Source organism: Leucopleurus acutus (assembly GCF_964270905.1).
Source record: "Leucopleurus acutus genome assembly, chromosome: 7".
Taxonomy (NCBI): domain Eukaryota; kingdom Metazoa; phylum Chordata; class Mammalia; order Artiodactyla; family Delphinidae; genus Leucopleurus; species Leucopleurus acutus.
Window position 1 is genome coordinate 79636159 of NC_139150.1, and position 22795 is coordinate 79658953.

At 43.9% G+C, this 22795-nt stretch overlaps 2 protein-coding genes across 2 annotated transcripts in view; one reads left to right on the top strand and one right to left on the bottom strand.

Moving 5' to 3' along the window:
* ACO1 (aconitase 1) overlaps nucleotides 1-13503 on the top strand; it is a 59695-nt gene extending 46192 nt beyond the window's left edge. The window contains exons 17-21 of the mRNA XM_082842561.1: nucleotides 301-443; nucleotides 2936-3083; nucleotides 7462-7584; nucleotides 10837-11022; nucleotides 12624-13503. Of these exons, the coding sequence (XP_082698687.1) occupies nucleotides 301-443; nucleotides 2936-3083; nucleotides 7462-7584; nucleotides 10837-11022; nucleotides 12624-12737 (714 nt within the window). The 3' untranslated portion in view covers nucleotides 12738-13503. The remainder of the gene's footprint in view (nucleotides 1-300; nucleotides 444-2935; nucleotides 3084-7461; nucleotides 7585-10836; nucleotides 11023-12623) is intronic.
* A 5542-nt stretch (nucleotides 13504-19045) lies between these two features.
* RIGI (RNA sensor RIG-I) overlaps nucleotides 19046-22795 on the bottom strand; it is a gene marked incomplete at its 3' end in the record, with an annotated part of 28908 nt that continues 25158 nt past the window's right edge. Inside the window, 3 exon segments of the mRNA XM_082842565.1 lie at nucleotides 19046-19087; nucleotides 19091-19384; nucleotides 20955-21098. Of these exon segments, the coding sequence (XP_082698691.1) occupies nucleotides 19046-19087; nucleotides 19091-19384; nucleotides 20955-21098 (480 nt within the window).

Genomic DNA, 22795 nt, shown 5'->3' on the forward strand with positions numbered 1-22795 from the left:
GCAACTGAGGCCTTCTCTGGATGTGGAGAAAGAGAATGTCGTTTGCAGCAGCATCCCTGTTGCTTTTGAGGGGACAGTGCCAATACTTCACCTCCCTTCAAGAGTGAGATATGAATATTTTGCATAAATTCACCTCACCTTTCTAAACACCCCTGAAAAAACCAATAAAACTAGAATTTTCTATGCGCTGATATAGGGCTGTCATCTGGTTCAGGTCCATGGTCCGCTACTGTTGGGGTTCCCCTGGTGACATGCTGGAGAAAACCTGGGCAAACACTGACTTACCGTGTTCTTTGGTAGACTTTGGATCTTCGGCCCCCTAAATCGATAGTGGACGCCTACGTGCTGTTAAATTTGGGAGATTCAGTAACAACGGACCACATCTCTCCGGCTGGAAATATTGCAAGAAATAGCCCTGCTGCTCGCTACTTAACTAACAGAGGGTAAGTAATGAATAAGGGGAGGAAGGCCTGAAGGCAGAACTGGAGAGAGTGAGGCCAGCAGTTCTCTTTTCATGAGGTCTCCTTGGAGTCACACTTCGGCTTTTCACTGAACCCTGGGGCTTGAAAACCAATTGGTCTTTCTGTTTGCTGCTTCGAAGCTTCCCTGGGAGGATCCATCAGCACGTGAACCCCAGCAGGGATGAGGACCTCCTTTTTGAGCAGGTGTACTCATTAGACTCAGCTGTCATCCCAACCCCCAGCTTGGCTGACTGTTAAAGTACAAGGCTCTGCTCTTCACCTGTGGCAGAGCCTGGTTACACTTGAAGCACTCGACAGGGCTAGAACTGGAAATGCATTGATATTTCCTGGTTGAGAGACATATTCTTTACAGAGATCCACTTCAAGGATTTGCAGTTTACGCATCCATTCAGCAATCCTTCAGTCACATACCGATTTTAACAGTATTATCCACTGTTATTTCATATACCACTATAAATCAATGTCGGTCCCCAATGGGACTTTCCATGAGAGTCGTCTGGGGATTTAAAAGTTCCTGGTTCCTGTCCCCACCTCCTGAATGGGGTGGGGACAGGGATGGGGCCCAGAGCCAATTTGAGGAACGAAATTCAACACTTTTTTTTTCCCAGTAGGAGAGGATAGCTGCCTTGCCCCTCATCTCACTTGCCTGGTGACTAACCCATTTTCTTCATGAATTTCCCTTTCTATCCTGCTCACTCATCTCTGCCTTTTCCTAGTGCACCCTATGGGACAGTCTATTCATTCAGACCAAGAATGTTTCATATTCCCCAGAAATGTGAGTGTTGTAAGTTTAAGAAGATAGCCCACATCTAGAGGAGATGATGCACAGTGGGTCTGTGTCAAGATTTTTCTTTAATGCAGGGCAACTACTTTTCAAAATGTACGGGAACTGCCTATACACAGATACATATTGTGAGATTTTAAAGGGATATGATTCTGCTTTGAGTGGGAGACACAAGTCCACCAGCAAGTAGAAAAGGGCAGGTGATATTCAAGATGAGTCAGTGAGTCCCTGCTCTTCCACTCACCCACACTGCTCGGGACACATTGCCCACCACCTTGTTCATTGAATGTTCCAAGCAAGGCCAAGTACCCTTCTGCCTGAGAGCCTTTGGTTGAGCTGGCTGTTTTTTCCTCTTGGATGCCCTTCCCCAAGATACCCTCTTAGCTAACTCTCTCACCAAGTTCAAGTCTCCCTCCATGAGTTCACCAAGTTCAAGTCTTCCTCCATGAGTTCACTCCCACCATACTCCTGTTCTCCTTGCCCTGGTCTACCTTTTCTTTTTTCTGAGGTATTAACCACAATCTAGGAACACTTGCGTAGGATGCTCTTTAAAAAAATTTCTTTGTCTCCAGCTTCTAGAATGTAAGCCCTGCAAAGGCAGAGATCTTAATTTGTTTTGTTCATTGTTCACCCACAACAGCTCCTGGCACATAGTTGGTGCTCAATAAAAAGTTGTTGAGTGAATGAATGGGGGAAAAGGCTTCTAAGAACAAACAGAGAAACTAGAGAAACACAAGATTGAGGCTGGAGGAAGAAACTAGAAAATGAGCAGTGACCAACACCTTTTTAGATTGGTGATTATTGATACTCTAGAGAATTGAAAGGAGATATACCTTCTCATAAAAATGCACATGCACATTTTGGACATAATTTCAGGGGTTCATAGCCACACTCACCTACTCCTGAAGCCCATTCATAGACTCTCAATCTTCAAATTAGATCTAACTAATAAATCATTAACCACACGCTTCCTAGCATTATAAGAAACAGCCCAGTGAACTGGTCACCATGTTCATTTTAAGATGTTGTTACTCATTTTGCAAAGTGTCCTTTCATTGGGACCCACAGACAAGATTTTTCTTTGATTTTAGGACCACCAATAGCTATTCCTGTCTGCCTCTTTGGCACTGCCCTGATTTTGATCTTACGAAAATTCTAAGTCATGTCGCCAGTTATGTGTCTTTTCACTGCACTGAGCTCCTGGTAACTCGGGGACAAATTTGAACCTACTTCTGTTTAGTTTATAGAAGGTATTTTATGTGTCCCCATTCTTGGCTCTACCTGACTGGCCTACCCTGAGTATTCCCTTTGCTTCCTTTGTTTTTTTTTTTTTTACCCATTTTTAGTATTTTACCTTTTGTGAAGCTTTATAGGCTACCCTACTGAATCAGTAAAATAAATACTCTTATTAAAGTCCCTCCCGATTGCTCTACTCAGATTTATAAGACTGTAGGTTGCTGCTGGGAGCGTACTGATTCACAATCCCACCTGCCACCTCTCACTCTGCCCTCAGTTGAAGCCATGGGAACAGCTTTTCTGCCTTGGAGAACAATACTTAGCAGACTTAGAGAAACACCTAGGTTTGTGGGTTTTCTCTTTTCTCGGGGTAAGCCAAGTTTAATCTTCTCTCAGTTCACTAAACCAGTTCCCCTCCTGCTTTCGTTATCAGCTTGACTCCACGAGAATTCAACTCCTACGGCTCCCGCCGAGGTAATGACGCCATCATGGCACGGGGGACATTTGCCAATATCCGCTTATTAAACAAATTCTTGAACAAGCAGGCACCACAGACTATCCACCTGCCTACTGGCGAAATTGTGAGTATTGTGTCTTCTACTTCATTAAGAAGCCAGAATTTCTCAGGCTCTGGGTGGTTGGATGTTGGCACCATCACTTTCCTTTTGGTCTTATTTTTATTTCACAGCTCATCCTACCTCTTGCTTTGTACAGTCCCTCTTGCCAGGTGTCCATGTATATCAGAGTTCATCCTTGATGGAGAGGCCCTTTAAACTGGGAAAGCTTTTCCTGCTTAGAGATTCTGCTTCATGCTTTAACTAAGTCTAGTCTCCTAGGAGTTGAGCTTAAAAACCTCTGAGTGAAATTTCGTCAGCTCAGAGTACTTGAAGGGGAAATTCCAGGTTAAGGTGGAAGATATTTATGAAGAAGTGCTATTTTATTGGGTTGGCCGAAAAGTTCGTTTGGGTTTTCGGTGGCCTCGTATGGAAAAACCCGAATGAACTTTTTGGCCAACCCAATATAACTTTAATAGCATTTAATTAATTTACCATATCACTAGGAAAAGAAGGAATGTATGGGATTGTGCAGGCCTGCTTGGGTCCTAATGGGAACCATTTGGAGTTGGCATATTACAGCTGGAATTATCCGTGCACAGATGGCAGGCATATGAGAGGTGGGGAAGCCTGCACTTTAAGTCAGACAAGCCTGGGTTCAAGTCCCAGCTCCACCTCATATCAGCTGTGGAGCCCTCGGCAAGTTATCTCCCTCTCTGAGCCTCATTTTTCTTACTTGAGAAGTAGAAATAGTATCTACTTTTTAAGGCTCTGAGGCTTAACCTTGAATGGAATGACACGTAAAACACCTAGCATAGCATCTGGCACAGCAGTAGGTCCTCAGGGTCACTTCCCTTCCCAGTGAATGCTGTGAAACCGCATGAACACTGGTTAAGCTACTTAAGAAATAACCCTCACAAATTATTTTAAAATGATAATGGCCAAATACGTCTGTGGAACTTACTCCATCCCAGGTGCTGTTCTAAGCTCTTTGCATATACTGACTTGTTCAATCCTCATAACAACCCTTTGAGGAAGGTACCATAATTCTCCTTGTTTTAAGTTGGCAAGTGGAGCCTAGAGAGCTCATGTAACTCCCTAAATTCACAAGTCTGAGGAGCTGAGATTAAAACCGATGGAGTCAGGCTCTGTCCAAAGTCAACGCTCTTTACCACCAAACACACTGTCTCACTTGTAACTGGTTCTATGTTTGTAAAGCAAATTCATCATAGATACTCTGATCACCAGGATCCAGCACAAAGTCAGTGCCCAGGAGATATTTGTTCAGTGAATAGCAGGGATGATAAACTATTAAGTGAAAAAGATACAAATAAATGGTAAAATCCCCGAGAGATGAAGGGGAAGGATTTGCAGTTACAGACTTTGGAGGCCTCCAGGATACTGTCACAATGAATCTCCCTCATTTACAGCCCTGCCATTGCACAGAACTCCTAGTCAGTTGCTTAGTGCCTCAGCTTAAATAAGGAAACAGAATGAGAGATGAAGAGACATTTGAGTCAGGCCTTGAACTTGGAAGACAGACAAAGAACAGAGGAATATAAAGGACAACAGATAATGGAAAGAGTAGAAGAAAACTAAGGAAAACAACTGTCTCCTCAGAGTGATAAGAGATGATTTTCTGTTGCTGTAAAGTAATCAGAAGACAAGAAAGAGCTCCTAAAAAAAAAAAAAGCCCCTAAAATTTCACAGGAAAAGTTGATTAGTTGAGAATATCTTCCAGAATATAGAAAGACAAAGGGGAAATGAGAAAATGTAAGAAAATTAAAGACTGAACTGAGGAGGGCCAACATCTGATTGAATAGAGATGCTAAAAAGAACAGACAAGATCTGAGAGGAAATTATTAGAGAATTAACACAAGAAAATTCCTCAACTGCAAAATCTGAGATTCCAGGTTCAAAGGTCCACTGAATGCCCAGCCACATGATTAAAGAAGACCCACTCCAAGTGACATCATTATGAAATTAAGACAGCAAAGTTGGGAATTCCCTGGCGGTCCTGTGGTTAGGACCCCGCGATTTCACGGCTTGAGGGCCTGGGCTCGATCCCTGGTTGGGGAACTAAGATCCCACAAGCTGCGCGGCACAAACAGCAGAGGTAAGGAGATCTAGAAACTTCAGAGAGGGAAAAACAGCTTATGTGCATTGTCCTGGGGATCAGACGCGCTCACAGCAGCCCAGGAAACAGACTGAGGAAAGTTATTGGGACCCTAAAATCTGTGTCCCTCATACTTCCAGCCAAGTGAGATTAAAGTAATAACACATTCAGCTATTCAAAAACTTTAAAAATACCCTCAAGGGCTTCCCTGGTGGCGCAGTGGTTGCGAGTCCGCCTGCCGATGCAGGGGACGCAGGTTCATGCCCAGGTCCGGGAAGATCCCACATGCCGCGGAGCGGCTGGGCCCATCCATGAGCCATGGCCGCTGAGCCTGCACGTCCGGAGCCTGTGCAGCGGGAGAGGCCACAACGGGGAGAGGCCCGCGTACCGCAAAAAAAAAAAAAAAAATACCCTCAGTCCCAGTCTCAAGAAGCTACTTAGTAAATGTATTACACCAAAACGAGGTAATAAAACAAAAAAAGAGGAAGCTGTAGGATCCAAGAAAAAGAAATACAGGGAATCAACAGGATGTTGGGGAAAGAATAGGAATGCACCATGTCCTCAGAGAGCCATCAGTCCACACAGGAATGTTGGGTTCCAGGAGTGACACCCCATGAAAAAGATTTTTAAATTAGATTGCCTGATAGATTTGAATGTCTTTAGAGAAGACTTGTATTGATACTTTAGGCAGTGCATTTGGGAATTAATTAACAGGTAGGGACACAGAAATAGGTGAGCACACATGCAAAAATTTTATTCCAGTGGAAAAAAATTTTTTTAATTGCCAAGAAAAGGAAATCAGCGTATATTATATGGCTCAGCTATAAGTGGCATTTACATAATCAAAATGTATGACAATGATATTAGAAGGCCACGGAGAGTAGGGGGTGGGGCAGGGGAAGGAGCGCAGTGGTTAAAAGAACTAAATCATCAAAGTAGGAAATTAACAATAAAAAAGGAGAAATGAAGAACTGGCTGATTAAATGCTTAGGGATACAGAGGCACAATAACAGAAGAAACCACTAAATTTTATGTTTTCTTCGGAAGAGCGGGAGAGTACAGGAGCTGATGCTTTATAAGCTGCTTGCTACTCTCAGTTTAGCTCATGTATGAGAAAAGCCAGGAGCTCGCAATTCTAGACCTGCTTAGTCCCACTCATCTTGGGTTCCAAGACCTGCTTTGCCACGGGATTGTCAGCTTTGCGGTAGTTTTGAAAGCACTTTAAAAAACACACACTCCCACAGTCTTAATATACAAAGCTACTAATAGATATCTCTGAAAATATCAGGTAGGTTGTTTCTTTCTGGTCTTTGAAAGGATCCAGGCTATTTGGCTAGGGCAGGCTTTCACTGGTTTTGTTTGTTTGTTTTTAAAGAGTTTCTATATTCATGAGCTCTATCCAGCTAAAGACATACAGAATCCTTACCCAGATTTAGGCGATGCCGTGTGACATCAACCACAGTCTCCATCCTTTCAACGCAATAGTAATTTGTGAAAGCCTACTTGAGAATTTGATTAGACACCTTTCTAGAGCTCCTTTCAAATCAAATACTCCTTCTTTAGGACAGATCTTATTTTCTGACTTAAGTAACCAGGAGAAAACAATGTTTTATTACTCACCAGCAACGATATCATCTCTTTGTGAAGTCTCAGCTCAGCAGAATATTCAGAGTTCCTGTGAGAAACAAATGAATCTATTTGTGTAAGATGTTTCTCATATATACTAAAAGGTCCATTAATCCTTTCCTGTCCTTTATTGATTGGTGCTTCCATCAGTGTTTCTACTGTCTCTACCTTGACCTCCATGTAGAAGGGTGACAAATAAGAGTTTGCATTTTATGTAATTTCTGAACACGTGACCTTCTTTCTGTTTGGCTACCCTTCACAACTGACCATCACTGAGTTTCTGGTACTCAGTCAAGACCCAGGTTTAGGTGGGATTCTCTGCTTTAGCTGTAAAATATTTTAATCAATGGAAGAGTTAAAAAAAAAACTGATCTAATTTCCCATTTTTCCCCGATGCCCTAGGATTTGAATGTTTTTCTAAAACTAGGACAATTAGGCATTTCACTTAACAGTATAAAATTCAATTTGACAGAGGTACGTAGATGGAGTTAACTGGAAATTTGTAGACCAGGCAACTGACTGGTTGAGTGTTCCATTGACTTTACGTTGGCTTGGCCAACTACAGACACTTCTGCCCCTGCATGTCCCACCAGGACTCACTGCCCCGTGTCCACACTCTGTGCCTTTACTGTGTCTGTAAAACCTTCCTCTTCTCGTCCTCAGCTTGACGTGTTCGATGCCTCTGAGCGGTACCAGCAGGCGGGCCTTCCCCTGATAGTTCTGGCCGGCAAAGAGTACGGCTCAGGCAGCTCCCGAGACTGGGCGGCCAAGGGCCCTTTCCTACTGGTGAGTAGGATGCAGAGACATCCCCGCAGGCAGCTGCCCCTCTGAACCGGAAGGGAAGCTGGGAGGGAGGCCAGAAATAAAATGCTTTGCTTTACTTTCCAAGAAGAGCAAAGCAAGCTCGGGAAAGCAGAGAATGTTTATTCATCTCCTGCTTCTTGGTAGATCAGGATTTACTTCACTGACTGAAGGGTAATCTAGAGTTCACTGGCTTCCCTTAGATCAAACATTGCTATCCTGGGAGCTGTGGATCTTTGGGGGTGTCTACAGAACAGTTGGGGGGAGGGTCCCGAAGTTTATCCATCCAGAAGTGTGTAGTATGTGTCTTTTTTTTTTTTTTAATGGGGAAGGTTTCATGGTTTTCATAACGTTCTCAGAGGTTAACACCTGAAGTTTATTCAAGGCTCTTGTCCCAGGTGAATGTGAGGAATAAGCTACTGCTACTGTATCGTCAGGTTCACAGAAGGGAAAAAGTAAGGAGCCTGCGCTTTGGATAAGCTCGGGGAATGCACATTTTAACAGTTGCTTATCACTGCCTGTGAAAAGTCTGCATACAGGCTCAGTAGAAAAGGAAGCCCTCTCTGTATGTAGACAGTCAGCTCCTTGGAACCTTCAGCCATTTCAGGGCTTGACCTGCGTCAGGTGTCCCTGTGGGAGGGGCCACGCAGGACCTTTTACCTCTCGAGCATTTGCTTGCCCTGAAAGCAGGGCACACTCCTGGTGACTGACTTTAATCCTCAGGATAGGGTAGAATAGCTTGGCTGATATCAATTTAAATAACGATGGCTCGAGCAAATCAATGCACTTGGCAGGTGCTAAGTAAGTTGATCTCCACAAGTACTGTAAAAAAAAAATATGGCTGTCTGGCAGGCAGCCCTCCAGACTCCCAGGCTTCTGAAAAATGTCTTTGAACATCACACCTATTTTTTTTTTTTTTAGGCAATCAGTTTGCAGTGGGTGGGGGGGAGATGTTCTTATTAGGTGGTAATTTGTCAAAGGCCTGCCTTGTTCTAGAAACTGCTGAAAAGAACCTAAGAAATTACAGAAGAAAGGATTTTAGGAAGGGAGCTGGGCGCTGCAGGGAGCAGTCAGGTGGGGACAGCGAGATCTGGGGAAATAAGAAGAGACCTGGCACCGAGGGGCTCTCTAGAGGCTCGCTGGGCTGCACCAGCCACAATACCAAAGAAGGAGCCCGGATACAGCGACAGAGACATCAGTGGTTTAATAGAGGGGGGCTCTTACACATCTGAAGCAAGGTCCTGGGGCAACACCCCACCGTGTGCAGCAAACAGCAAGCAGAACACAGCAAGTCTTCCCTCCCCTGGGGGAGAAGGAGGCTACCATTTATAGGGGGGGATTGATGTCAGGTTGGCTCATCAGTTACCAGGGAAACCAGCAGCTGGGGCCTGTGCCTCACAGCCCCTCAGGTTAACCACCACCACTAGGGCAGATGTTTCCCTTTAATAAACTAGCAGGTGGGGCCGTTCTGACTTAAGGGGCAGGGGGCAAGCACATTCATGTGAGTAGGGCAGAGGTGAAGCAGGGACTGGTCGAGCAGGGGATGTACAAAGAGCAAGAGAACAGCCATCTTGAGGGGCCTGACCATACACGTCTAGACTTCTCTACAGAACTGCTCCAAGTTCTGTCTGCCCAGACAGCTGTACACACTTCATTCTGTAGCTGCCCAGCCTCGGCCACTAGGCAACCCCGGGCTGTCCTCATGCAGAGAGGGACAGACAGCTGTGATCTGCAGTGCTGCAAGGCCCTTTACACAGAGCTTGAGATGTGAATGACCTGTGTTTACAAAGATTACCACTTCCCCCAAAATAAGTATACAGTACATATATACATAAATCCATACAAAATATCTACTGTCCTAAAGAATCTGCCCTTCCTCTATAAATTTGCTTTTAAATTTGGAAACACCTTGATATTTTAAAAAAACACCTGTGCCTGGATCTCATTCTAAGAGATTCTGGTTTAACTGGTAAGGGGAAAGGCCAGGACATCGGGCTTTTAAAAGTCTCCCCAGTGATTCTAATATTCAGCAGAGTTTGAGAACTACTGCTCTATTGCCATGGTTCTCCTAAATTAAAAGAATCACTATCTTCTCCCACCCATGCTCCCTGTTAGAGATTCTGATACAGTAGACCTGGGGTAGTACCCATGAATCTACATTTTTTAAAATTAATTTTTATTGGAATATAGATTTACAATGTTGTGTCAGTTTCGACTGTACAGCAAAATTAATCAGTTATACATATACATATGTATAACTCTTTCTAAGATTCTGTTCCCATATAGGTCATTATATTGAGTAGAGTTCCCTGTGCTATACAGTAGGTTCTTACTAGTTATCTATTTTATATATAGTAGTGTGTATATGTCAATCCCAATCTCCCAGTTTATCGCCCTCCCTTCCCCCTTGGTAACCATAAGTTTGTTTTCTACATCTGTGACTCAAGAATCTACATTTTTAACAAGCTTCCTGAGTGACCCTGATTCAGGGGATCTTAAAAGTGTACCCTAGATATTGAGACCTTTTAGGGGTATCTTACTATTATATTACAGTTAACTAACATTTGAGGATGGGATATTCTAGTTAATCAAGTATCCTGGTTTATTGATCATTGCTGTATATTGCCAGTTATAGATCATAGTAAAATGTACTTTATAGGAAGCTTTATATCAAGATTATATTCAATGTAATTTGATCCCTGAAACAGGAAGTATAAAAGCAGCACACAGTAGGTAATCATTTACTTTCTCTGTAGTATGTTCTGAAAGTTGTTTTTATTAAATCTTCAGTGTCTGCTGATGCACCTACAATAATAGCAAAATTCAAGGGGAAAAATGAATTTTCTTTATGTTTCTTTGTGCTGATGTTTCCAGATACAGTGGAAGTTTGCTGAGAAATGTTGTATCACAAAGTGGCTAAGTGTGTAGTTAGACTGCATGGGTTCAGATATTGGGTAAACCACTGACTACTAGGGTACAGGGGCACAATAATAGCGAGGGTTGGGGGAGGGTGGGAGGAGAGTTCATTTCAGCGCCTACATGCTGCCTACACAGTGCAGGCAATCAGTTAAGCCTGGCTACTGTGTTATTTATAACTAGCGGGCAACATTTTATGTAAACGATTAATTGGTACTTATGAAGAATTTAGGTGTGAGAAGAGTTTTGACTTACGAAGCCTTTGTAAAGTGTCTGTGTAACTAAAGAAAAACTGTCCAAACTACTCTGTTGGCTCATCAGGGAATCAGAGCTGTCCTGGCTGAGAGTTACGAGCGTATTCACCGAAGTAACTTGGTCGGGATGGGGGTGATCCCCCTCGAGTATCTCCCCGGGGAGAATGCAGACACCCTAGGACTCACAGGGCGGGAACGATACACTATCAGCATTCCAGAAACCCTCAAACCACGAATGAAAGTCCAGGTCAAGGTAAGTCGGCGCCTTTCCATGCCAGGCCCAGCTCAAAGGCCCTGTGTTCATCATCAATCTTGTTAGAAGGAAATCAGTGGGATTTGGAAGGAAAAATAAATCCCTCAGTAGACGTGCTTTAGACTTAGGAGTTCTACTAGCACCTTTCTGACCTGCCAGCACAGTGATGCCACACTATGTCGGTTTATTATTTATTCTGTTTACTCATAGAGTTATCAGTTCCATCCTTCCCCCCAAACCTGCCAGCCCCACTGTCTCGTGTTCCTCCCAATCTCAGCCCAGAGAACGGTGATGAAATCTCAACGAAAGGGCATTTTCACATTACCTTAAAACACCTTTTTAGGGGCTTCCCTGGTGGCGCAGTGGTTGAGAGTCCGCCTGCCGATGCAGGGCACACGGGTTCGTGCCCCGGTCCGGGAAGACCCCACATGCCGCGGAACGGTTGGGCCCGTGAGCCATGGCCGCTGAGCCTGCGCGTCCGGAGCCTGTGCTCCGCAACGGGAGAGGCCACAACAGTGAGAGGCCCGCATACCGCAAAAAACAAAACAAAACACCTTTTTAGGGCTTCCCTGGTGGCACAGTGGTTGAGAGTCCACCTGCCGATGCAGGGGACGTGGATTCATGCCCCGGTTCGGGAAGATCCCACATGCCGCGGAGCGGCTGGGCCCGTGAGCCATGGCCGCTGAGCCTGCGCGTCCGGATCCTGTGCTCCGCAACGGGAGCGGCCACAACAGTGAGAGGCCCGCGTACCGCAAAAAAACAAAACAAAACAAAACAAAACACCTTTTTAGGGCTTCCCTGGTGGTGCAGTGGTTGAGAGTCCGCCTGCCGATGCAGGGGACGTGGGTTCGTGCCCCAGTCCAGGAAGATCCCACATGCCGCGGAGCGGCTGGGCCCGTGAGCCATGGTCACTGAGCCTGCGCGTCCGGACCCTGTGCTCCGCAGCGGGAGAGGCCGCAGCAGTGAGAGGCCTGCGTATCGCAAAAAAACAAACAAAAAACACCTTTTTATTATAAACCTGTGAACAGACACACCCCATCCTGAGCCTCACCCCCAAGCGGCCGACTTTGATTAGCCCAAAGGTGAAAAAGACAGTGCCCTGGATGAGGTAAGGATGAAGAACCAGCACCATGGTCCCAGGGTGACCTAGCTGCCCAGACAGACTAAGCTGCTGAGCTGTGTCCCAGGGTCAGCAGCTGGGCCAGTGCCTAATGGACAACCTTAACGAAACATCTGCTGACTGCCGACACTTCCATCCTCGGGCAGTCCCTGGAGGATGTTTAAAAAATATCCCAAATGCCACTACTAGCTACTGCCCTGAGAGGCTATTTCTAATTCTCAGGTGTCTCTCATTTCCACACTTATTCTCTGCAGTGCTTGCTTTACCGTGTAGATCAGTAGACTGGGGATCTTGTCAAATAAAATGCAACTTACTGCTCAGCAGGTCTGGGCTGGGGCCAGCGTGCGCCTGTCCCCGGCACTGCCGGAGTGTGGACCACACTTGGAGGGGTAGCCTGAGGGCAGGCCGGGCAGGATGCCTCTGGAAAGGGCTGGCTCGCTTCCTCCCTCAGCGATTCTTCTCTGCTTCTTCGTCCTCCCAGCTGGATACCGGCAAGACCTTCCAGGCTGTCATGAGGTTTGATACCGACGTGGAGCTCACTTATTTCCACAACGGGGGCATCCTCAACTACATGATTCGCAAGATGGCCAAGTAGGCCCTGGTTTCCTCGGAGATGGGCATCCTGGCCGCAGCGGGGAGGAAGCGCAGTGCCTACAGCCCGCAGGCCCTGGCATTGCAGTCTCTCCACCCCAGCCTTTCCCCTCCCCTCTCCTCCCCTCCACGCAGGGGCGCTTCCAGCCCAGGGTGCCCTAAGGTTCCGGTGCCCATCCTCTGCACACAAAATCAGCAGTCTCTACATGCTCTATTTTTGTTAATCTTTTTATCTTTTTCTAGAATTTGGAAGCTTAGAATGGTGGGATTGTCAGTTGTGCCAGGAAGGGAGAGCTGAGCCCTTTACAGTTACTGATCACAGAATATGTTGATTTTTCACTCTTAGCCTGTACTGTTCAGCTGAACACAAATGTCTCCTGCCCGATTTTTGGTTCCTCTGTTACCCTCTGCTCAATGAAACCTTTCCCTTGAGAGTCCTTTGCCTCTGCATACTGTCCCAAAGTTAACTGACAAGGCAGAGAAGAACTTTTTCACACTTCAAATCCTAGCCGTGACTGTGATCCCCTCGCCCCGCCTTTTCCTCCAGAGTGAATGATCCAGACACCTCGTGGATGGCTCAGAGGTTGAAATTTTTTGATTATGTACCTTTTGATAGATCAACACTGAAGAAATATGGAGGTTTCTTTTACTATATTCAAACATTTTCCCCAGAAAATGTTTCATGTATCGAGAGAACTTTAGATGTGGTTTTGGAGAGAGATGCAGAACATTTCTAATTTGAATACGATTAAATCTATTTTCAAGGAAAACTTTTTGACTTTGATACTGAATTCTGCTGTGTGTGTGCCCCTCATTTTGGGATATGTAGAGCAGAGCAGATCTCAGACTGCAGGATCCTGAAGCCTGGATGACCTTCGAGTTCTCCTCTTTTTGTAACCACGTCAGTAATATGCAGGTTAAATGGCTGTGTTGAACCTCGTTTGGGAGCAAACAAGAAGGTAGCAATAGCCTGGTAGCAGTAGCAATCATGTAGTCTGGTGAACGGATCATAATTTTTTTATTTTCATCTAGGTTATCTGCTCATTTTCATCACTGAAGTCATTTCAGGGCACATGTCTTAAGCTACTCCAGCTGCCATAATGAAATATCATATAGGCTGAGTGACTCAAACATCAAAAATTTATTTTCTCACAGTTCTGGCGTCTGGAAATCCAAGATTGAGGTTCCAGCAAATTCATTTTCTGGTGAGAGCTCTCTCTCTTCCTGGCTTACAGCCAGCTACCTTCTCACTGTGTCCTCACATGGCCTTCCCTTAGTGCATGTGCACGGAGAGAAAGCACGAATGAATGAGCTCTCTGGTGTCTTCGTCTTACAAGGAAGGGCCCTACTCTCGTGACCTTTTTTAACCTTAATTACTTCCCTAGAGGTTCCATCTCCAGAGTCACAGTGTCTGGGAGGGCTTCGACATATGAATTTTGGGGGACGACATTCAGTCCATAACAGGGCACCTTAACAGCTTACAAATTAATCTTCTTGTAATGAATTTTAAGTCTCAACTTTAGCACTCAGGGTCTGTGCGCTGGTCAGTAGAACATCTAGGATCAAATCCTGTCTCCACCTCTTCCCAGATGACGGACAAGGCAGGTTATTGAGCGTCCTTGCCTCTGACGTCCTGGGATCTAGCTTCTGTTCATGAATAAAAATTACAAACAGAACCGTGTTGCACAAGAAAAGGCTGTGACCCTCAAATTAAGAGCAGTCCTAGGATAAAAACACTAAGAAGGGCTGAGAAAACAGACGTCCACCCCTTAGCCCTCCATTGTGGAGCGTGGGAGCAGCCTGGTTCCCCACAATCAGTGCTTATGAGGAAACAGATTCCTGCAGCTATGACTTCTGGAATGGGGTCCCTTCACTTCTGGACTCCCCTCCTCAACCTCCAAACAAACTATCTTGTTCATTGATAAAATGTCTCAGCCAGTGTCCCATCCTTGCTCTCCACAAGGCTGAACAAATAGACCCCTTTTACCTGGTTTCTCAAGAAGGCACTGGGCTGCTTACTCTCCAGATTAGAAGTGTGCTGCTCTGTGCTAGACCCAGCCTCTCCTTCCTCTCTATGGGGTTCCCATCTCCTTTGTTCTTAGTTTTCTAAATCCATTCCTGCCTGATCCCTCCTAGGGAAACAAGCACTCCTTGGTGTGCACAGTGAGTTCACTGACCAACTTTTTTAATGCAGCAGATAAGCACATGTGTCTTTGGCTATGGGACAGCCTTCGTGTAAGTGAAGAATAATCTAGGAGAAGGATATATTAGTCATGACTCTTAGTTGTAGTGTTAGAAGCACAATTCAAACTGCCTAAAGCAAAAAAAAAAATTGGCTCAAAGAACTTGAAGAACACGGGTGGCCATGGCGGCAGGTCTGATTGGATCTATGACTCAAACAGGTTCCTTCCCTATCGTTTCCCCTCTCGCCCTTCATTTGTGACGGCCTCTTTCTGGGGCGGGCCGTGTGCGGGGGGATATGGCCACCGGCAGCTCTGGGGTCACAGTTAATAATTTGTGGTTGTAGAGATCTGTCTCCCAGTATTCCCTAGGCTAAACATACTGGAAGTTTGCTAGTCACCTAAATGAAGAACCTTATTTTTGGCACAGTTGGCCTTTCAGGGTTGAGTTAGGACAGTGTGGCGCACCCTGCAGGTTATGAGGAGCAACGGAGAGCTGCTTCTGAAAAACAGGAGCCAAGGTTCCACTGGCTACCTTCTTTGGAAGTTGTTAAATGTCATGACCACAAACAGAATTTAACATCCAAGTAGTTTTTGTTCACCCAGACAGCCTAATCATTGAGCACAAAGATTACAGAATTACAGCTGATATTTTTAACAGGTTTAATAATTTGCATCCCCAAAACTGAGATCTACTTTTTAAATACAGATTTGTTGAGTGGAATTTAGTTTTATTACATAATATAATAAAACAGAGTTACTGGTATGATCCTGAAATTAATACTCCAGTTTGGTTCTGGTTGTCTAGTCAGCATCAGGGCTGAGTATCTGCTACTGTGCTTCTACAGGATGTTAACAATGTCCCATGAATAAAAGGGGTCCAGGGTCGGGGTATCTGGGAACCACTGGGTTAAACGGGCCTTATTACCACAGAATTGACATAAGGACACACAATGGCAGTGTGTACTGGAAATCACTCATTTGAGGGGAGAAGGGGCAGCAGACAATACAGAATCCTATCTGCCCACAGAACTGCTTTCTTCAGAGCATCTCACAGCACTTGGGTTTCAAATGACACACGTGAGGAAACACTGACCTGATGGCTTGTTTTTAAATTCAAATAATAATGTCAGTTTTAAGGGTGGGAATCAGTTTACTGGCCTTGTGACACAATCAGGCATTTGACTGAAGGTGACTTTTCATTTCAGGTGAAAATATCACAAGGTGAGCACTGGTGGGGACCACAGAGTTAACAAGATCGAGTGGTTGTTATCAGATTATATCAGAACCACCTGAGGAACTTCAAAACGTACACGTGGCTAGACACACCCTGGCAGGATGTTCTAAGGGGGCTGGGCATGTGCCATGAAAAAGACTCCCCAGTTGGTTCTGAAATGCAGCCTTTGACCTAGAAATCCAACGACCAGCATTTGGACATCAGTTAAGAGTGCGCAATTCTTAAAACCCTACCTACTGGTTTCTTTCATTCAATAAATATTAACCAAATGCCTACTCTGTTCCATGCTCTATGCCTGCAATGGCTTGACTCCAGGCTGAGGTCAAACAAGGAAATTATTTTTCTTGTTTCAGCTTTAGACTGCATTCTTCTGTTGGCTGTACTATTCACCTTCATCCAAATTGAATTATTTAGATACTTGCAAGAACTTTTCTCAAATAGATTTCCAGTGGATGTTGTATACATCCTATTGGAGTCCTTAAATAGCAGCGTCCAAAAAGGGCACTCACATATACAAAGAGACACTTGTTAGATTGGGATTTATAAGAAATATATATTTGGTCTTTGTCCCTAGTTTCTGGCACAGAGCTCCTAAAACCCTTGGAATTTCGTGATAAGAGCAACAAAGGTGTCTCTTGTTATGTTAACGAGCTACTCTTGGACCACCCCTAAGGATGGGGGCTGGTTACCGGAAAAACAACCACGTGATTACAGGGTTAGACCTTTCAGTCCCATCCCCTGACCTCAGGGGAGGGGAGAGGGGCTGGAGGTTGAATAAATTACCAATGGCCAATGATTTAATCCATCATGCTTACGTAATGAAACCTCCATTAAACCCAAAGGACAAGGTTCAAAGAGCTTCCAGGTTTGCGAACACGTAGAGATTCAGAGAAGACACAGAAACTCCGAGCCCCTTCCCCAAACCTTACCCTATGCATCTCTTTCATCTGGCTGCTCCTGAGTTACTTCCTTTTATAATAAACCGATGATCTAGTAAGTAAAAGGTTTCTCTGAGTTCTGTGAGCCTCTCTAGCAAATTAAGCCCACAGAGGAGGTTGCTGTAACCTCTCATCTGTATTCAATTGGTCAGAGGCACAGGTAATAACAATTTGGCTTCTGAAGTAGGGAAGAGGTGGGGCAGTTTTGTAGGACTGAGCCCTTAACTTGTAGGGATCTGACGCCATCTCCAGGCAGGTAGTGGCAGAATTGAGTCGAATGGTAGGACACCCCGTTGGTGAATTGCTTGGTGGTGTGGGAACAAAGCCCATATTAAAACTGGTGACCAGAACGTTAATACTCTAATAAAATATAAATGGAAAATGAATAAAAATTAGCAAGCAAGTTGGCTTAAATAACCCATTTTATTGTGTCTTACTAAGAATACTATTAATAACCATTATCAAACAACTACTATGTATATCAAGTACTTTATGTTATTTCAGTAAAAAACTCTCTACTAACTCTTACAGGTATGTGTTATCCTTGTTTCGCAGATGAAGAAAATTAAGCCTAGGAGAAGTTATCTAACTGGCAAGTTCTCTGACTCTCATCAGATCAAAAGGAGGAAGAGGTGGCTGCAGCAGGTCACCCCACTGATCTCCAGGACTGATTGGGGGTCTGGGTGGCCTCCTGGACACCAGTAAGCCTTCAGATATAAGTGCTATCTGAAAAGAGTTATGCGACCCCTTATGCTGAGCATATTAACATTTTATGATGTTTGGAGGTTTGTTAAAGCCATTGATGGTCCTAGTGAATTACAAACGACTAATCTGAATCTGTTTTAAGAAGATGCTTAAATTACTACAGAGGCTATCCTGAGCGGAACATAAAATACCTTGGCCTGGATGGAGACAGTAAAACTCAGGTAGTTGTCCCCATGTCTGGAAAACCCCAAACGAAGCTCTGGAGCATCAGACTTGTTAAATGACACAGGAATGCCATTTGGATATGTATTCTAAGTTTTTAAATAGAAAGGACAGCCAAACTAAACTGCCTCTTCAGTACCATCCAAGGGAGCTACCTGAGAACAGAGTCCGAATGTTGACCATCAACTATTACTGGAAAATGGCTTGAAATGACCATTCGAAGGGAACAATGGCACAGGTTAAGAAAACAAATTAATCGGTCAAGATGTACAGTAAACCAAAAGAACAGAAATCAACTTCTCAATGAGTACTGTATTATTTAAATGCCCCCATAACTAAAAATTGTCCACTGTAGAATTTTAAGATCAGATGCCACACATAGAGAACACAAGTGTATGTGACTATTATGCCTGTATGTGTATATATATTGAACCTTTGGAATTACCAACGTGTAAAGGATCAGCAAAAAGGAGCCAATAGAAAAGACTGGGGTAGAGTTAGAAGCGCTAGTGGCCAAGAGGGAGTTCCAAGAAAGGAGTATTCAACAGGGCCAAAAGCAGCAAAGGGGTCAAACAGAGGGAAGGACTAAGACGTGCCCAGTGGATTGGGCCACCAGAGTCGCTGGTGACCTTGACAAAAACAATTTCGGTAGATTATTAAGGGCAAAAGCCAGTTTACAGTAGGTTAAGGAAAGAAAGGGAAGCATGGGAAACCTTTCAACATTCCATTCACTCATTCATTTATCTCAATGTGTACTGAGTGGCTAGCGGTGCACACTGGCAGTGGGTTCTGAAGGGAAGAATGGCAATAAGTTAAGCCTTTTTCATTTTTCCCAAGCTCTACTGACCTACAAAGTGATTCACTGAGTGCTGTGATTCATTCACTCGTGTTTTATGTAAGTGATACAGTACAAACTGCTGAAAACAACAGAAGTTAAGTGATATATACTCAGTACAGTACAAGCCTTAGGGAAAATATCCTGACAGTGGTACAAGTGATCTGTGATTCACCCACTGGTCTAATTTCTTCCTCACTCAAGGTCACCCATTCCCTGCAGACTGAGGTCCTGAGCTCAAGTGGACATTTCTGCAGCATCAAATGGGATCTTCTCAAAATGAAAGTCCTTCCACTTTGCATACAGTGTCTGAGCTCCAGTTGCAACATCTTCCACCACAAAACTTTCAGTCTTTATAACTGGAATCTCAAATACCTTATACTTCACATGGATTCCCCAGTCATAGCTGCAGTCCTCCCTGGCACAGAAGATCTTTGCTCTCTTCTCAAAACTCCCAAAGCTCTTTGGTCTGGGGTGCAACTTACTCACAAAATGCTCCCTGAAAGCAACTCCAACCATAGTGAAATGGCATTCCTATGGATGAAGGGATCGAGTAGCATACAAAACAGAACGTTAGAACCAGAACATAACTGTGATTTAAAAAAAAGAAAACTCCACAATAATCAGAGATGATGAGAAGGCGGGATCCCAATTCTTTTACAGATGGAGTAAGAAGGAAATGTGGATTTGCCTCAAGGCCAGAGTAGAATCCACGCAGCCTGACCACCAGTGACACAGGTGGAGGTTAGGGTGGAGGTGGAGGTGCAAGTGAGGGGGCAGGGGACACCTCATGAAGAGGAGGACCAGGCAACCTGGCTCCCCAAAATAGATACTCCTTATTAATTCAGAAACAAAGAGGTATTTATTGAAGATCTGTGAAGCCTGAGTTCACCAGTGGCCCTGACAGGAAGAATCCAAAGGATACAGAGAACAACAACAAAGGGTCAATGTGTATCTGAAGAGGCTCAGGGACTAATGTGTCCACTGGCCCCGCCCCCAGTCAACGTTAGAATAAACCTGAACAAACACCACAGTGCACAGAACAAACGCAGATCCTACATAACCAGTCCCTCGGGAAAACATAGTCTAAAAGGGCCATTTCAACAGAAGATCACCCAAATTGGAGCTGAAAGGACCTTCCTTTTACTGCTAAAGAAAAAGACTCAGAAAGGTATGGGAACTTGCCAGTATTACCCCTAATACGCTTCTTGCTCCAATGTTGGACTGATTAAAGACTCAGCTTTCTGAAGACTAAGCAGAACCCTAAAGTAATAACTCATCATCTGACCCGGCCCAGGCCCTCCACCCTCCCCAATCGGCAGCAATAGTTACATCCAATTTTTGTCTTTGGAGATTTTTCTAACCCTTATCTAAGAGTTTTAGAAAGCTACCCTGCAGATGTCATGTTTTTAAAATAAGGAGATTTTGCTTCCATTGTAAAAGTGATCCATAGCCTCAGAAGAAAGTTTAGAAAACACAAAATAGTAGAAAGAGAAAAAATCATGGTATCTCACTGCAAAATATTAATACATTTTAGTATACTTCCTCTAGCCTTTTTTGGTACAAACATAAGTGGTTTTTTGGTGGTGGTGGTGATGGTGGTATTGCTGCTATTATTTTGCACTGCTATGATCATAGCATATTTACTACTTTCTATCCTCGTTAATTTTCCCACTGTACCATTAGTTTGTAAGAAGTTTTTCATTATACTATATAAGCTTCCTAATCACTTTGTTTAATAAACTTTATTTTCGAGTAATTTCAGATTTACACTGAACTACAGGTTTTACCACTTTTTCTAATAATATCCTTCATCTGTTCTAGGATCTAATCCAGGATACCATGGTGCATTTAGCATAACCATTATTTGTAATGGCTACGTAATATATAATTAAGTAGCTGTGCAGCAATTTTTAAGCTATTTCTTTATTGTTGAACACCAAGGGTTTCTTTTAAACTTTTTAGCCTTTTAAAAATACATGGACCATGGCCATGATAACAACAGAATAATAGTATTCTTACTATAAATATCTCACTGATAGATAATAAGCTTTAATGAGTGCTAAAAAATGACCCAGTGCTATTTGTTAAAAAGACTGCCTATCTCCATCACTCTTATATCAGCTGTATAACATGCAAAGGTTTTGCACTTTCTGCAGAGCAGTTTTTTATTTTCCTTATCAAGCACAGGTTTTACTTTTCCTTGATTATCCCTGATGAATTTTTCATGAATCTGTATCTGGCAAACCTAGATGCAAAAAAACAAAACAAACAAACAAAAGAACCTCCTCAAATATGTAATTTGAATATAACTAGGATATATATACACACACATATATATGTACATAATCATTCATTCTTATACAACTTCCATGAACATACAGTACCTGGCTTTGTTCATAAAAATCTCATAGGTAATTTTATTGATTCTCCTAATAGGAGAATTCTTTGTTAGTTAATGTTTAATTGTGGCCTCCAATTAGCCTTTTAATATCTTCATCAAAGATGCCCATAAAAGCACTAAAGATGTCCGTGAAATAGTGATGTGAACCATGCTTTCCACTTTAGTAGTTGGTAAAACTTTAAAAATCCTTCACAGGGACTTCCCTGGTGGCACAGTGGATAAGAATCTGCCTGCAATGCAGGGGACATGGGTTCGATTCCTGGTCCGGGAAGATCCCACATGCAGCGGAGCAACTAAGCCTGTGTACCACAACTGCTGAACCCACGTGCCACAACTACTGAAGCCCGTGTGCCACAACTACTGAAGCCCACACGCCTAGAGCCCACGCTCCACAACAAGAGAAGCCACCGCAATGAGAAGCCCGCACACTGCAACAAAGCCCGCACACTGCAACTGCATAGCAGCGAAGACCCAACACAGCCAAAAATAAAATAAAATTAAATCTTTAAAAAAAAAAAATCCTTCACAAACAGACATATGATATGCATTAACTGTTTCAGGAATAATTACACCCACTCTCAAGGCATAAACTCACTGAATGGAACAGTAGGCAGAAGAGTCCCTCACCACCTAAAATCTTTTTTCTCTCTTCCTTTCCAACCACAGAGAGTATTGTTGAATTACAGTAAAATTAAATGTCTGTATAGGATGACCACATTCTATCTCAAAATTTAGGCCTTGGCTAAGTACAACTAAGAACCCTGGACATTATATATAAAATAAACATAAGATTCTGTAGGGTGAAGAGAGGAAGGCAGACCAGCTAGGAACCTTGGGACCCTAGAAACAACATGGTAGTGAGTTTCCTGGGTTTTCGTTTTGCCTCTTATATCCCAGACATGGAGCTGAAGAAGCTGGCAACCAGAAATGACTATGGGGACAGACAAAGAAATCTCAACAAAACCCTATCTCTCTAGCTACTGGTCAAAAGACCAGGACAGGGGCAGCCACCAGAACAGGGGCAGCCAGCAAGACAGAAAACTTTCAGACAATAGCTGTTCTACCAAACACCACAGGAAAAAACAGCAACAACAATAACAACAACAAAAAATCCTGAACCCTGAGGCTAAGTGTGGAACCTAGATTTCCACTCTGCAGGTCTGTTAACAAAGCACCTCAACACTCCCACCTGCTGGTGTCAGAGAAAGCCAGGATTTTCAGTCCTGCCAAATGGTAGCCCCCCTCACCTGTGGCGTCCATGGAGACCACATGAGGGGCCAGAACTCCCATCCCCACACAGCAGTAACAAGGAGCCTCCCCTTGCTGGTATCAACAAAGGCTGAGTAGGAAACCAAGACTTCTACCTTTACCTGACAGTGATGAAACAATGTCCCCCATCTCCCCTGACAGAATGATATCAGAAAGAAGCTAGCTGACACAGAAGTTTAAGTAAGATCCCAAGTCTCATCATATAGTATGAAAATCTCTGGGTTTTGATTAAAAAATCACTCTTCATAGCAGAAACCAGAAAGATCTCAAAC